The sequence below is a fragment of the Alligator sinensis genome, unplaced genomic scaffold (assembly GCF_000455745.1).
Source record: "Alligator sinensis unplaced genomic scaffold, ASM45574v1 scaffold366_1, whole genome shotgun sequence".
Taxonomy (NCBI): Eukaryota; Metazoa; Chordata; order Crocodylia; family Alligatoridae; genus Alligator; species Alligator sinensis.
The window spans coordinates 612694-625809 of NW_005841851.1; the positions used below are offsets into that span (position 1 = coordinate 612694).

Genomic DNA, 13116 nt, shown 5'->3' on the forward strand with positions numbered 1-13116 from the left:
CCCCCCCCACTTACCAACAGGAGCCTGGGTCCAGGTCCCTGCAGCTTGCATCGCTGCTTGCCCCACACGGGCAGGCAGTGTGCTTTAGCACCGGGGCAAGGGCCAGCCATAGAGATGCTTTGGCTGGCTACCAGAGTGTCTCTGTGGGAGACCGAGCCTCTGGTTGTGTCAGGGTCTGGGCCTGTGCCCTGTCTCTCTTTTTCCCCCTGCGTTTTTTTTGAGCCCTGGATATTCAGGGGTCTAATTTTGCCCCCGTGTTGCAGATTTGCAGCTCGGGGAATGTTTTTTTTTTTGTTCCCGCACATGCCTCTTGTAGCGTCTCAAATGGCTTTGAGACACTGCAAGATGCACGTTCGTGTTTGGGTGGACGTGTGCCCCATGTGTTGATGGGAGAGAGAGAGCTTAAGCTTTAAAAAAGCTTTGATTATTTCTAGTGTTTATATTTGGTATCTTCAAATTCAGTGTCTGAGGATTTAAATACGGTCTTTACTTTCTCTTATTTAGTAAAAGAAATAGAAGCTAAATGTGCTTTGGTTAAACAGGACCATGTTTGTTCATGATTCCACTTGACTCTTAAGTATAACTTTTTAAATATATATTTTTTTCCTAGATAAAAGAATGCCACAAACTTGCATTTTAGAAGCAGAAAACTTTTAAAACAGATTAGAAACTAGCAGGTTTCTAGTATGTGTATACACAATGTTTTCTCTTCTCACATACATTTTTACTAGTAGATTAAGCTGCGGTACGGCCTTGTGTTACTAAAGCTGCTTTGCTTTACGTTCTGATGAGCACAAAATAAAAATCCAGAAGGTGCAATTTAGATCAGTAAAGTGTTACTGATCAGGTCTAACTACAATTTCCAATGTGAAATCATTTCACATGCATTTTCCTTGGCTTTTAGTTTGCTTACCTACTTACTAACTTGAAACCGTATTGCTGTGAGGTGGGCTCTGTACTCATTAGTATAAATTAGTGAAGCAGAGGTGTAAGTATAAGTCTAGATTGTAGGAAGTGTAATGTGAGCTGCCAAACAAGCTTGTTCAGTTGCATGGTTTGTTTTGACTGGCATCTGAAGCTCAAATATGCTTTTTACTCTAAAAAAGAAAAATTGTGAGCAGCTTGTTTCAGTGTTTCTTTCCTTAGGTCCTTGTCCAGACCAACTGCTATAGGATGGCATAAAAGTTTTTTTTCTTAGGCAGATGCTTCCCCTAGCATAGTGACACTACCAGGATTGTCAGTCTCATTCTGCCCCACGTGGAATTGCTTTGGGAAACCATTAGGGCTGTGCGAAGCTTCGGTCGCTGATTCAATTCAGCAGAGATTTGACCCAGTTCGGTGGCCGAATCTTTGAATCCGAATCGAATCAGGTGACCCTTTAATCTCTCTTAATCGAATTGGAACCCTCTGAATCGATTCGGAGAGATTCGATGATTCGGACGTAGACACAGCTTTAAATGTTTTTTCTACATACCTCAAGGTACCGGGTGGCTCATGAACACTGAGATGGTGGGGAGGATGGAGTGTCTCCTGGGAGTTTTGGGGGGGTGTGGTCCCCAGCATGCTTGGTAGTGGACCAGAAGCACTTCCAGTCGACTTCTGGTTCTGTCGCCGAGCATGCTGGCCACCCCCCCGCACTCCTACGAGACGCTCCATCAGCCCCACCATCTCAGTGTTCACGAGCTGTGCTTGGTACCTCGAGCTATGTAGCAAAAACATTTAAAGCTGTGTCTATGGGTGAATCGCTGATTCTCTGAATCGGCATCAAATCTTCAGATTCGGCCGAATCAAAGTGGGACAGTGATCCGAATCAACAAATCGAATCGCTGTGCCCTGAATCGGACCGAATCTGAATCGAATGTGGCCCGCTTCACGCTCCCTTAGAAGCCATGTGTGGAAAAGTAATGCTAGTGATACTTTCTCCTGTGAGATTGACCCACAAGGTTTCTTTTCAGTAGAAAATAACTCTAATCTCTTTTTCAATTGTAGCGTCTGGGTTAAGAGGAGAAGGCAATATTGATTGATTCTCTTTAAATCTTTACAGGCTGAAGATCCCAGCTTTGCATCTCAGAGCCGTGTGTATAATGATATCGGGAAGGAGATGCTGCTGCATGCCTTCGAGGGCTACAATGTGTGCATCTTTGCTTATGGGCAGACTGGAGCTGGGAAGTCCTATACCATGATGGGTAAACAGGAAGAAAGCCAAGCTGGCATCATTCCACAGGTAATATAACTCGCAACATTTTGAGGTGTTTGATACTCTTAACACCCTTTACCTTGCATTGATAGTCCACAGAAAACAAATCTTGCTTTTCAGGGAGGAAGCATTGATCTGTACATCTGGTCTGCAAATGTCTTGACCCAGGGAGTTGATAGCGTCTAGTATAACTGACCATGTTTTTTGTCCAAACTAGTAAGTGACTAGCATGGTATAACAGACCTGGTTGCACATGTTTCTCAGCTATCTAGAAGTCTGTATTTTTGAAAGTAGAGGTGGGTACTGTAAATTGTTTGGAGGGCGTATAACTTTCAGGCAATTAAGAGAAATGTTAAGAAGAGTGACTCAAATTTAGGGGAAATAAAGAAATCAGTGCAATCATAGAATAACAAATTTTAAACTCGGTATAGAGTACTTAATTTAGTACATGCTCTTTCCAATTCTTTCTGCATCCAAAAAAAGTAACGCTGAGGAAAGATTTCACGTTTTGTTTTTTTTTTTCCTCTTCTGATTGTGGCCAGGCGGTACAGGAATATTAGGATTCTTACTGGACAGGAAATGGCATCGTTGATGATACTGCCAGAAAAAGGGGTCTGGAGAATATCTAGTCCAGTAATTCTCAGTCAGGGTGCTGCAGTCATGGGGTGCTGCACAATGTTAGCACTATTGGGTGTATAAACATAATTTACAGTACAAGCCCAGAGATTTTAAATACTTCAGATATTTCAATCCCCAGGGTCCTGACGTTTGAGTGAAACGCCTGGACCCTGGGGATTGCAGTTTGTGAAATCCCTAGGGTTCAGGGGTGCATGAAACCCCCAAACCTCTGGGGACCATGGATGCCGTGATCCCCAGGTCTCGGGGCTTTTACGCTATGGTTAGGAGCTCTGTCAACTGACAGGGCTCCTAGCCTCAGGGGAGACATTGGTACACATGCAAAATAAAGTTTAATAGCAACCAGCTATAAAGTTAGTACACATCTTCGAGGTCTAACTTGACAGCTGATTGGAGGCTTTTATTGTGTCATAGCTACTTTGCTGGTCTCCAGGTAATTGTACAGTTAACAAGGTAATCGCCCAATACCTATGATGCATACAGGGGACCTTAGAGGCTGCATATAGGTTAGCTTTAAATAGTACTTGAGAAGAAGTTACTTATACAAATGTATAGTATATCTAATAAGAAAGGTTCTTCATATAGCCAAGCACCTTTATTAATTTTCTCATTTTAATGTGTATTTGGGCTTAGCCCTTGAAGTGGATTAGAGCAGCTTGGTATTTCTTTGCTGCTTTACAGAGCAGCTTGGTGTACATTGTTTTTGTAAAATTGGAGATTTTCATATTTCATGTTCGTTGTTCCCCAAATCTGTGCAAGTCAGAGTCCACGTTGAAAACAGACCAAACTATTGCTCCTGCTGTCTACTACAGGCTCTTACTAACCTCCTGCAGAGGATCAAACGCAACTATATGCAGGGATAACATTATTTTTGTATAAATTATACTCGCTAATTCCTGTCCTTTCACTTGAAAAACATACAGAAGGTAGGGCAGGATCTGTTTCTATACGAATATAGGTCTTTAGAGGTGCACTGATATATCAACCCATATTGGATCAGCACTGAGAAAAGGAAATTTGACATTATTGGCAATCGGCTTTTTTTGGCTGGTGTAGCCGATAATGTCACCAATAAATGCCACGTACATATGCGCAGCTGCAGCACGAATGTGGTGAGGAATGCAGCCTGGCTTCTTGGAGAGCAGCATCCGGCCAGTAGGTTGGGGGGGAGGGAGGCAGATTGAGGCCCCCGTGGTGAGGGACGGAGTGGGACTGGGGCAGGGGTAGGTGGTGCCCAGTTGGGGCGGTGCATGGGGCAAAGCCATGGGCTGCTCATCTGCATGGCAGAGACTGGGGTAGTAGCTCCCAGTCGCTGTGTGTGGGGGCATGTGCCCCCCAGACTTATGCTCAGGGTGTGGGCGGGCTGCTGCTGTGAGCTTGGGGCTAGGGGCGTTGCTGGCCTCTTCCCAGCAGGGTCTGGTCTGGGGCTGCACTTGGGGCGGGCAGTGGTGGCGCTGGGACAGGGAAATACGGGGTACAGCTACCCCAAAATTTACCATAGTTCCCTTGTAGCTCCCCTCCCAGTGCTGCTGCCGCCTGTGCTGCCCCACCCCTGCCTGTTTTGAGAGTAGCCCTGGCCCAGCCCCCCAGCCCTCCCCAGGAAATGGCCGGTGTAGCTCCCAAGCCCACAGTGGGCATCCTGCCCTTGCCCTGCACACAAATCTGGGGGCATGTGCCTCCCCTGGGGGTCCACGCAATGGCTGGGAGTTGCCCCACTCTGCCCCCCAGATGAACCTCCTGCAGCTCTGACCCACGCCCTGCCCTGGCTGGGCAGCCCCTGTCCCAGCCCCATTCCCACCCTCACCATGGTGGCCTCTATCTACTCTGCCCCCATGTGCGTTCCCAACCCACAGACTTACTGTCCGGATGCTGCTCTCCAAACTGCTGGGCTGCACATCAGCAATCAGATCAGTATTGGTATTGGCCAGCCCCTGGCTGGTTAATTATCAGCCATCACTATTGGCCAAGAAAATCTTTATCGGTGCACCCCTATAGATCTTTGATCTTGTATTTCTGTATGTTCAGGAGGTTCACTTATTTGACAACCCGTAACATATCTGTGTGGAATTGAAGATGTCTTAATTTTTTTCTGAGTTAGCTGTTCAGAGGTCGCAGCCTGACCATCTTTGGGCACTTGCTATGCTGCTATGCATTTGGTGTGAAATTGCTGTTTGGGTACAGATAGCCCTGAAGGCCTTTTCTGTTGTCTCGCTACACTTGTAGTGTCCTTTGACATCTACCCATGTCATATGCTAATTCAGTGCATGTAGCTTCTTCCTGTCTTATCTTCTTATCTTAATTCTTAGGTTTGTATTTTGCCTATTTTAAAGCTAATCACATTTGCAGAGAACACGATAAAATCTGTTCTTTTTGGGTAGCCAGTGCATCTTTTGAACAAGCATGTTCCTAACTGATTTTAAACTGTATCCAGTAATTCACTGAAATCTAATTCCTGGAACTGTGTCAAGCAGACTAATGACTCTGAGGATTATTTCCCTAAAAATAAGCAGCTTTTTGTTTTGTATGGCTGCATGGGGGAGGGTTTAGAATTTATAATTATGCCTCTCAAGCAAAACAGGTTAGAAATTTAGTATTTTTAATTATGCCTCTCAAGCAAAACAGGTTAGAAATTCTAATTTCAATTGTTTTAGGATGTCAGTTTTGTACAGAGTAATTTTTCTGACTTTGTGGTGGATTAATACCAGTTCAGCTTGGTACAGTTGGTGAAAGAGAAGAATGAATAAATAGCAGGCATAAATACAGTGATTGGGAATAGGGATTAGCTGCATTTCCACTTGGTACTGTGTAGATGTCATTAATGTGGCTCTTGGAGTGGGGAGGGGTTGGAAGGGAGAAGAGAAGGAGTATAGATTGTGTCGCCATAATTATTTTTCATTGTTTATTAGTAATTCTAATTTGAGCTTAATCTTTCCAGCTCTGTGAAGAATTATTTGAGAAAATCAATGACAACAGCAATGAGGAGATATCCTACTCGGTGGAGGTGAGTATGGTGGGGATTGTGGCATGTTCCTGTGCTGCACATAAGCTTGGTGATCTGAAGAAAGCACTGTTATTGGCATAGTTTCCTGATGCTCTTGAACAGATTTCCTCTTCTCTTTCACAGCTGACAAAAATGGGTGAACAAAAACTTTTCTTTTCTGTGGGATTAGTACACCTGTCTTAAGGGGACTGTAAAATGATTGCAAGGCTGAAAGCCTGACCGTGAACCTGCAGGCATTTTTGTCATCATTGGTTGGGAAATCTAGTCGGTATACTTTCTATGAATTGCTTTTAGTCCAAACTTTGAATTCTGTTGGGTGTAGGGCTAATTTAGATTACCCGATGTTGCAGATTTATTTTGGAATCTCCAGTTTCTCTGCTGTTAAAGTGAAGTCCTTGGCCACAAGTGGATTAAGGCCATAGTTGCTAGAGAATGTATGCTATAAAGCCATATGATGGATAGAAAAGGAATATTGCAGCTTGAATTCAGACTGAACAATTTTGTTAATTCTAGGAACAAGGCAGTTTCCAGGCTGCAAGCCAAATAAATGGTTAGGAGGTTGTGTATGTTCACAGTTGGCAAAGGATTAAAATTCAGACTATGCAAAACAGCAGATATTTTCTTAGTATTTAGACATACCTGCTCATTTTATTGTTAAATAGGATTAGTATTAATTAGGCCTATTAGCCCTGGTAAGAACATAAGAAATGCCACTTACTGGGTCAGACCATGGGACCATCATGCCCAGTAGCCTGCGTCATACAGTGGCAGAGAGCAGATGCTGAAAGAGTGAACTGGATCTGACCAGGTTTTTTTCCACTGTTCTTCTCTCACTTGCAGCTTCCAGCATTTAAGTTCTAAGAAGCTCTAATTCAGACCCTGTGTCTCTACCCCTGTGCTCAATAGCTACTGATGCCTCTTTCCTCCAAAAATTGTATCCAGTCCCTTTTTGAATCTGGCTAAATTGTCAGCCTTCACAACACCTGGTGGCAGTGCGTTTCACACTTGAATTACACACTGTATGAAACAGAACTTCCTTTTGTGAGTTTTAAACTTGCTACCTCCTCGTTTCATTTTGTGACCTCTAGTTCTTGTGTTCTGAGAGAGTAAATAATAAATCCTTATTTTCTCTCTTTGTCATTTAGTGTTTTGTAAACCCTTATCATGTCCTTCCTCAAGCGTCTCTTTTCTAAACTGTATAGGCCTAGTCTCTTTAGTTTCTTTCCTCATATGGAAGCCCCTCCATACCACTAATAGTTCTTGTTGCCCTTCTCTGTACCTTATCTAGTTCTATATCCTTTTTGTGGTGTGAGGACCAGAACTGGGCACAGTATCCAAGGTGTGAATGCACCATGGATTTATAAGGCGGCATAGTGATACTTACTGTTTTGATTACAATTCCCTTCTTAATAATCCCTAATATTTTGCTTGCCTTTTTTATGCCTGCTGTACACTGGGCCTCTGATAGAGGACCTTGTCAGATGCTTTTTGAAAGTCCAAATATACTGTTTCAGCTGGATCACCCCAATCCACCTATTTATTGACACCCTCAAAGTGGTGGTGTCAACGCAGCTAAGAGATGAATGAGTAGGATTCTGCTTACCAAGTAGACTTGCTAGCCAAGTTCTGGTTGAAGACCTTTTGGTCCTAATGGTGATGGTAGACTGAAGCATAGCTTGATTTGCAGATTGCAAGACATTTAGGAAAATCACTATACCTGTAAACTAGAAGGATTAAATATGGTATCACTGGGCTGGTCTACATGTACAATTAATGCATACGAATAAACTCTGGGGCTTATTGCTCTGGAGTGTTTTGCTCCCAGGCACACCATTTGAACATGCACTCAGGAGCAAAACACTCTGGAGCATATTGCTCTGGAGTTAATTCGTGTCCAGTACGTGGATCCTGGTTGGAGCAGCCTGGCCTGGCAGGGGACATGGGGGGTCAGCCTGCCAGCCCAGGGCTGCTCTCATGGGGGCTTCATGTGCTGCAGACAGGCTGGCTGAGGCATGAGGGTGCTTCAGCACGAGGCTGCCTGCCAACTGGCCCTGCACTAAAGCACCCTACTCACTAGCCAGACAGGGCGGCATCTACATGTGCACTGCTGTGTATGAAAAAACTCCTGCAGGGGAGTTTATTAGTTTTGTGTCCCCTAATAGGAGTGCACATATAGATGCTGAGATATTTACTGCGCAGTTAATTAGGCAACTGCATAGTAAACGTCTCGTGTAGATGCACCTACTGAGAACATTTATGGTACTACACCTTGTTGGTTTTTGTCAGACCTCTGAGCAGATCCCATGTTAAAATTGGGTTTGTAGCTGATTCCCTTTAAACATTATACTTGTTTGAAACAGCTTAAAATCTGTTTGCAAGAGGAATTTGAGCACAGTAGGCCTTTCTTAATAGATGGCAGTCCTGTGACTGGGTCCACAGTATTAAATGATGTCTTTTGATAGTTTCCTGGAGTCCCTTTATCAACTTTCATGGCATTTTTCCTCATCAAAATACCATTTAAAAGAAAAAAAAAAAAAAAAAGGAAGAAAACCCACTAAAACAAAAACTGGGACCTTTTTTTTTATAGTCCTACAAGTAGAATAATATGCTTCAAACTTTTAAATGAAGGAATCAGATTGGAGCCAATTGCCTAGTTCTTGTCTACTTTTACTGTAAGAAAACGTGGAATGCCAACATTTAATTTTTACTGTTCTCTAGGGCTGGAAAAAGGATGCAGCTTTGTTTAGTAGAACTGATGCATTTAAGAGGCTTTTTTGAAGCATCAGGTCATTTTGGGCTCTTATTTTAATTGGAAGGAGAGTGCCCTTGGAGGTCTGAAACAATACATGTGAAGGAAAAGATTGATGATCTGTTGTGATGCAAGGATCTTAGGATAGACATGGGACCAGTTGGAGAAGAGAATTGGGTCAGAAACTATGATCTAAATGTTAAAATAAAAAAATCTCCATAAGCGATTTGATACACATTTGTCTCAGAGATGTGATTTGCATTTAGACATTTGGGATCCTCTTTTTGCATTTCTAAAACAACTGCTTCCATCTGAATTCTTTCCACAGAATGGAATTTACCATCTCTTTTAATATTTAATATCTTGCATGCGGAAGTCACTAAGTACCTGTTAGATTAGAATAAGTTTGGTTCCCTGAGAAACATGCAAATTAAAAATTATTCATTTTTTAAAGTGCCTTAGCTTTGTAATTCTGCTGCAGAGAGGTGCAGAACTGAAATGTAATGAGAGTTGTCTTGATTAGCTTCTTTTGGAGATTTGGGATTTTAATTTGCCCTGAAGTGTACACTGATAGAGATTCTAGAGAATGCAAAGTAGCTCCTTCATGAAAAGACAGGAATTTAAATTTCTTCTTTTAGGGCCAGAAGCAAGATTCCTTGAAAGCAAACTCTTTTCCCTCCTTTCCATGTAACAAATGAGACTGAATAATAAGCCCTAATGTTATGTTTCATTGCAAAATTGCATTTGTATAAAGCCCTTTATGCTATAAATTCTCATTTGATCATCAAACTCAAGTAAGTAATAGATTGCAGTTAGGCAGTACAGTTTCTGAAAAGGTGGTGGATATAATATTTCAGCTGACCTTCTCAGTTTGAATCAACCAAATGGGTAGGTGTGGTTGGGTAAAGCACAGATAAAGGAACAAGTTGGTGATAGAAACTGCTTTGGGTGGAGGGTTTGCAGCTTAAATGAGATCTAAATTGTGACATTGCACTCCCTTTCTCCTGCATGTATCACAAGCTATTTGGACGTGGTCTTTATGTTATCATTGCAAAGGATCAAAAGACTCCTTAACAGAGGCCCTAGAAATGCTGCAGAGCATTTCAACAGACAAAGAGAGCTTCAGATGTTGTAAATCACCCATGTAAATCTATTTGCAGGTAAGTTACATGGAGATTTACTGTGAGAGAGTCAGAGATTTGTTGAACCCGAAGAACAAGGGGAACTTGCGTGTGCGAGAACACCCTTTGCTTGGACCCTATGTGGAGGACCTGTCCAAACTAGCGGTGACCTCTTACACAGACATTGCAGACCTCATGGACGCTGGGAACAAAGCCAGGTAGGTTATGATACAGCCTGTTAGCTGGTGGTACAGTAGTTTGTATTCTTTTGTGCGGATTCATTGGAACGTAACTTGGGAACCTGTTTTGTCATGTCTTTGGTGCACATTGAACTCACTGTAAAAACTGCTACAGGAATTAGTCCTAATAAGAAGATGCATTATGCTTCATAAATGCAAGTTGGATGTCAACACATGAATATTGTAAAATGGTACCACATTTTACTTTTGTCTTAAGCTTGCAGGAATTTGTGATAAAAATATGCTAGTAATTGCACTGCCTTGTGGTGCCCTTTACCTCCAGGCTTTTCTGTATGCAGATACAGTGATCTTTGCATAAATGCCTCGCAAAAACAAGCCAGTTAAAAACAAAATCCATTTAGAACCAGCCTGTCGGCTTTATTCTTTGATGGGTTAATCCATAAAGCAGGTTGTAGGGAAGGAAAGGAGAACATAACTGGAGACAGCAGTAGATGGGGGTTGATACTGGGAAGACCGATGAGTGCTACCCTGACAGTACTTGGTTGAAATTCATTTAATCTTCCTGAATCTTTATTTGCAGCATGGAACTGACTTATTTCTTCGAAACAAATCTCTCTCTCTTTCTAGGACTGTGGCAGCCACCAACATGAATGAAACCAGCAGCCGCTCTCATGCTGTGTTTACGATAGTCTTCACTCAGAAGCGACATGACACAGAAACTGACCTTTCTACCGAGAAGGTAGTTAGAGTGGGAGCGTTGGGGGTTGACTACCACTCAAGTCGTCCCTGCAGTGACCTGTTGTTTCACTGGAGGAGGGAGATGGAACTGGAAATTTGACTGTCATCCTAATGTATGATGTTTTGGATGGGAAAGAACTTTCTTATGTCTTATCTACTGCTTTTATTGCTGGCTTTTGAAATTAGTTTAGTTTAACTGGGGATACTGACTGGGAAGGCCAGGAACATAAGAGTAGAACAGGATATGGAGGCACAGAGGATGAGGATCCATTAAAAAAGTCTAAATTAAAGTCGGATGAAGACTTATGTCCTTTCTTGAACACAAACTTCTGTTTCTGCTTTTCAAGGCCTAACTAATTACTGCCTCATGAACTCTCTTCTGCAGCCTCCCTGGTTTAGTGAGGGCTTAGGCCCAGCATTGCCAACTCTACTGTGCCAGAAATCATGATACAAACACTTTAAAAAAAAAATCAAGATATTGGCATGTAAATCATGAGATGCTGTGTTTGGGAGGCTGGGGTGTGTGTGGAGGTGTAGGAGGCTGTGAATGTGTGTGTGTGTGGGGTTTGGAGCCTGGGGAGGAAGGGGCCCCGCCCACCCTGGCAGGATGCAGGGTACTGTCGGTCAGGAGTGAGAGGCAGCAGCAGGACTGGGGGGGCTGTGGCTTGGGAGTGGGGAGCCAGAGAGAGACTCACAGAGCCACCCGCACACAGAGACATACTCGGACAGCACCCAGCTGGTAAGTGGAGTGGGAGGGGTGGGGGGGAGAGATTGAGGCTTCCATGATGAGGGAGAAAGTGGGGCAGGAGCAGGGGCTGGGGTGAATGGGGCCCAAGAGCTGGGGTGGGTCACCCAGAGGTACCATTACCACTTGCCGAGTGGGTAGGGAATGTGTGGCAGGCTGGCTGTGCAGCACATCCCCTGCTCACCTGGCTGCAGAAAGCACGCTGGCATCGTGCGGCTGAGCTCCTGGAACAAAAGTAGCAGGGTGCAAAGCCCCGAGCCTGCAGCAGGTAGCCCGCCCCTGCCCTGTAGGGGGCATGTACAGCTGTGGGAAGCCATGCTGTCCCTCTCTTCCTCACTGTGCCCCTGTGCTGGCCCCCCCACAATCTCTGAACAACCCACCCTGGCTCTGGGGCCCCATTCACCCCAGCCCTTGTTCCTGCTGCCTCACTCCCTCCCTCACCATGGGAGCCTTGATCTCTTTCCCCCCTTCCCCTCCACAGACTTAACAGCTGGGAAAATCCAGAGATTTGAAGGTTCAATCGGGAGATCATAGGGGTGCACCAATAGAGATTCTGGGGGCTGATACCAATAGCAGATTTTTAAGGAGGCATATTGGCTGATACCGATCCAATTTTCGATACGCAGCCCTGCAGCTTGAAGAGCTGTGTGCAGCTGATAAGTCTGTGGTGAGGGAAGGGAAGGGGCATGGTGGGGGCAGATCAAAACCCTTGGAGTGAGGGAGGGAGTGGGGTTGGGGGTGGGGTGTGGGATGGATGGAGCTGTGGCTCTTCTTGCGGGGGGGGCCCCGGCCCAAACCACATTCCGGGAAGAGCCCAGGTCAGCTCTGGCACCAGCCCGCAGTAGCAACCCACCTGGCCAGTGCCCTGCACTGATCCAGGGGCATCCTTCTCGCTGCCTGCATACTGTGCTGCAGCTACGCGCATGCACAGGCATTTATTTGCCAATTTATCAGCCACATCAGGCCGATTTCTAATACAGTCAGTTTTCTTTATATTTGTGCCAATCTGGTATTGGTGCACCGCTAGGAGATCATGAGTTGGAGTTATTTTGACTTAGAAATCCTGAGTCTCCCGATGTTTTTGCAACTGTTGGCGTTACTGTTAGGCCAGACAAAATGTTTGCCTATTAAATTTGCTAAAAAGCAGCACGTTCTGTGTGAGTAGAGTAATTTCACTGGTCTTGCTATTACTTTGACTGATGGGGGAATATAGAAAGACTGTATACAAAAGTGGCAATATAAGTCTGGCATCCCTTTCATATGTCTCCCTACTCTGTCTCTTTGAATGGATCATGGTTTGCCTGTATTGACACAACCAGACTTTTCCTCCTGATTTGGATAGGTCAGTAGAGCTATGGGAGGATAACTTATATTCTGTTATTTTTGCAGCTTATTCAATTCTTTATTAATGTCAGAATAAAGAAAGAGCTGTGTTATATTTTTATAACACAGCTCTTTCCTTTCATGTCCCAAATTTTGTTTATAGCAGCAGCGGTTAAATTCTTTTGAGGCATAATTTGCTCTGCAAGTCCCTGAAAACCCATGAGACCACACTTTTTTATTTTTTGGTAGGTTATGTGAGATAGTTGCACTCAAATCAGGATGTGATTTAGGATGGTATTTATCCCAGTGTAACAGCTCTGCTACCTTGAGGCTGATCACCAGTGGATACTTTGGAAGGCTGCAGAGTCTGCAAATTGTGGCATCAGACTTATTTTCATTTTGTTCC

The 13116-nt window shown here is 44.0% G+C and overlaps 1 protein-coding gene across 1 annotated transcript in view; it reads left to right on the plus strand.

The window, feature by feature from the left end:
* KIF1B (kinesin family member 1B) overlaps positions 1-13116 on the plus strand; it is a 143192-nt gene that overhangs the window by 44767 nt on the left and 85309 nt on the right. Inside the window, exons 4-7 of the mRNA XM_025212245.1 lie at positions 2045-2224; positions 5769-5834; positions 9744-9922; positions 10532-10643. Coding sequence (XP_025068030.1) covers positions 2045-2224; positions 5769-5834; positions 9744-9922; positions 10532-10643 — 537 coding nt within the window. The remainder of the gene's footprint in view (positions 1-2044; positions 2225-5768; positions 5835-9743; positions 9923-10531; positions 10644-13116) is intronic.